At 34.1% G+C, this 2986-nt stretch overlaps 1 protein-coding gene across 1 annotated transcript; it reads right to left on the bottom strand.

The window, feature by feature from the left end:
- Window positions 1-1182: 1182 nt before the first annotated feature.
- On the bottom strand, window positions 1183-2442 carry LOC119576446 (piggyBac transposable element-derived protein 3-like). The gene is made up of 2 exons (XM_037924162.1): window positions 2414-2442; window positions 1183-2299 (listed from the first exon to the last, which is right to left on the bottom strand). Exons 1-2 carry the CDS (start codon window positions 2440-2442, stop codon window positions 1183-1185), a joined length of 1146 nt encoding a protein of 381 aa, XP_037780090.1.
- Between the last annotated feature and the right edge of the window lie 544 nt (window positions 2443-2986).

Here is a 2986-nt window from a genome sequence, read left to right as displayed (position 1 = left end):
CATTATTATCATTATTTTTATTATCATCATTATCGTTTGCTATCATTGTCGTTTTTATTATCAGTATTTATATTAACGCTGTAAGTATCCTTCTCCTTATTGCTGTTCAGTACTATATTATTATCCATTATTTTTAATGTTTGTTTTATCATCACAATATTTAAAATCTCTATACATTTTTTTATTATCATATTTTATTATTATTATTATTTTTGTTATCTCTATCAAATCATTATTATCTTTATTAGTCTGTTATTATCTTTATTATTAGATTGGCGCCGCATGGGCAGGTAACCCTTTAATTCCTTGGACCTCTTCTTTACCTGAACATTTTTGTTTCATGATAGGAATATATTGTATTAGGGGTATTTATAAGCCACATCAAGTGTTTTTTTTTTTTTAATTATTGATAATCAAACTATTCCATAAGAGGGACAAAATTGTCACTTCAGGAGCTACAAAAAACACACTTCTGCACCGGTGTAACTTATTTCTCAGTTTTTTTTTTTCTATACTTTCTATATAAACAATAAATGGCAAATTAAGGCACTTAACTTCATTTTATAAGCACTGGTACAAAAATTATATGATCGTTCTAGTGACCCTCCTGTAGAAACTGGAAAAAAAAACAATTTATCTGAGGAAAAAATCCTTTCCTGTCAAAAACTCAATAGTAAAATAGTTTTCTTGTATGGGGAAAAAATAATTTCTCTTGTGGATTTATTTTGTGTGAATATCTAGAAAGCCAATTCCTCTTGATTCACAACACAATATGAAATTCACATTTCATGCAAAACACTGATACCTTACCAGTGCAATCCTGGAGCTTACATGTGCCTCTTTTCCAGAAATGATAGGGAAGTGCCCAACCATACCAGTTCTTATGTCTTTGTCAGGAATAGGCTTAGTGCTTCCCAGTTTTTTTCTTGGTAATGTATGCAGCATTTGTTACATTACTCGACGGTTTTCTCTTTTTACCTCTACTTTTTCCACTTAGCAAAAAAGAATCTGCAAGTTTGAGCTTGAATTCACACAGGGACATTTGCTTCCTCTTAGGTACCTCCAAGTGGTTTGCCTCTCTTCTATAAAGTAACCAAGGGTTTACCACTGTCATGTCTATCATATGAAAACTTGGCCTTTGGTAATATTTTTTTGATCTGAATGCCATCCTATAATAAGCCATCAGTGATCATGTAAATCTACCCCACCCATATGTGTATTGTAGTCCCTGACAATGAATGGTCTAGCAACTTCTACTCTTTCTTTTATTTTTCTGTCAAATCTTGTGCACTTGTCGAATGGGAATGAAGTGGCAAATGTAGATACAAGATGCACTGCTTTGTTGTCAAACCATTTCAGAGCTGTTATTTTGTTACCATCCTCATACACTGTTTCCCATTCATCATGAGACCCACGCCCATAAGCTTGAAGTTGCTTATCTGATTTGAACGTCAGGCTTTGTAATCTGTTTTGTTGAACAGTCCCACTACACCATATACCCCGTGAAGCTAAGTGATCTATGAGAGGGAGGGAGGTAAACCAATTATCAAAATATAATTTGTGATTCTTGAAGGGGGGTATGGACTCAGCAAGATGGAGCACCGAGTTAGCACTTGGTTTCAGATCTGGAACATTTGGATTATTTACAGGCTCTATTTTACCAACATATGGCATGAAATCATACACCATTCCCATATCATCTGCCAAAACAAATATCTTGTATCCACGTTTATGTGGTTTCTTAGGAATATATTGTTTCATAGATGAATTCCCCTTGAAAGGTACCATCTGCTCATCTACACATAGATATTCAGTCATGGGGATTTCTTTGAATTTGGATCTCAGGTGTTCGAGTAAAGGTCTAACTTTTGATAGTTTGTCATTTGGATCTATTTGGGAATTATCAGTAAGGTGCAAATTTACCTTTATTTCCTCCCACCTGTCTCTGCTCATAACTGAACTGATCTGTTCACTTCCCACAGTAAAGCTTGACCAGTGCAATCTCGTATTAGGTATTTTACTGACAGACATGATCATACACAATCCTAACCATTGTTCTAGCTCTGACCTATCTAGATTTAATGGTTTGTTAGTATTTTGTTGAACTGCATATAGATTAGACTGCTGAACAACCATATCCAAGAGCTCATCTGAGAAAAATCTCCTGAACAGATTTACTGGAAGAGATATGCCCTCTTCAATGTCACTGCGGTCGCTGACATCATATATGGGAACAATAGGTGCTTCATCTCTGCTATGAATATGTTCCCAGTACAATCTTGAGAATTCTCTAATACAACTGTATCATCAGGAAGGAAGACGGCTCTGAAAGATGCGAAATATTTTTTTATAGTAATATTCTAAGTATATATAAAATATGTCAATCAACTTTTCACTAAAATGTTTTTCTTACTCATATTTTATTATAATGATTACGGACATGGCTTTATAATTTTGCACTTTATTGAAATTATTCAGCACATGAATAATGTGGAGAGGCTTACGAACAATATTTTGTGTACTAACGTACCTTCCTCAGACTCATGTGGTGAGTAAGCATCTTCCACCTCATCCACAGCATGTTCAACAATATCTTCTGTGTCACTTGAACACAACAATTGATGCATAACCCGTGGCCTATATACTCTTCCATTCCTGTAGAAATTGGCTGTGGTGATTCCTGATCCACCTGAAAATAATTACTAACTCATTTTAGTACTGTATGACACCTCATTACAGTATGCCATGTTGCTTATACTAGATTTTAAACCATAAAACAAAATTTTCTTTAAAACATATAGAAAACATATCATGTAATAAAATAAGAAAACGCAGGTGGGAGATAATTGTTGCAAAAATATAGCTTGTGTTTATATATGGTCAGGTATGACTTGCATGTGCCTCATAGGACAATTTAGTCACATTTATTTATATTAGCCTAAAACTTTTCTGTTCTATCAAGTATGGATATACTGGTATGAAACAT

Source organism: Penaeus monodon, chromosome 1 (genome assembly GCF_015228065.2).
Source record: "Penaeus monodon isolate SGIC_2016 chromosome 1, NSTDA_Pmon_1, whole genome shotgun sequence".
NCBI lineage: Eukaryota > Metazoa > Arthropoda > Malacostraca > Decapoda > Penaeidae > Penaeus > Penaeus monodon.
The sequence above is the reverse complement of the archived record's forward strand: the minus strand, read 5'-3'. Positions and strand labels throughout refer to the sequence as shown.

What these genes read in the sequence shown, in the direction of transcription:
- LOC119576446 (XM_037924162.1), bottom strand. Translation starts at nt 2,442, where the DNA reads ATGTCCGTAATCATTATAATAAAATATGA. An exon ending in ATCATTATAATAAAATATGA is followed by an intron (nt 2,300 to 2,413) that starts GTAAGAAAAACA and finishes CTGATGATACAG; the next exon opens with TTGTATTAGAGAATTCTCAA.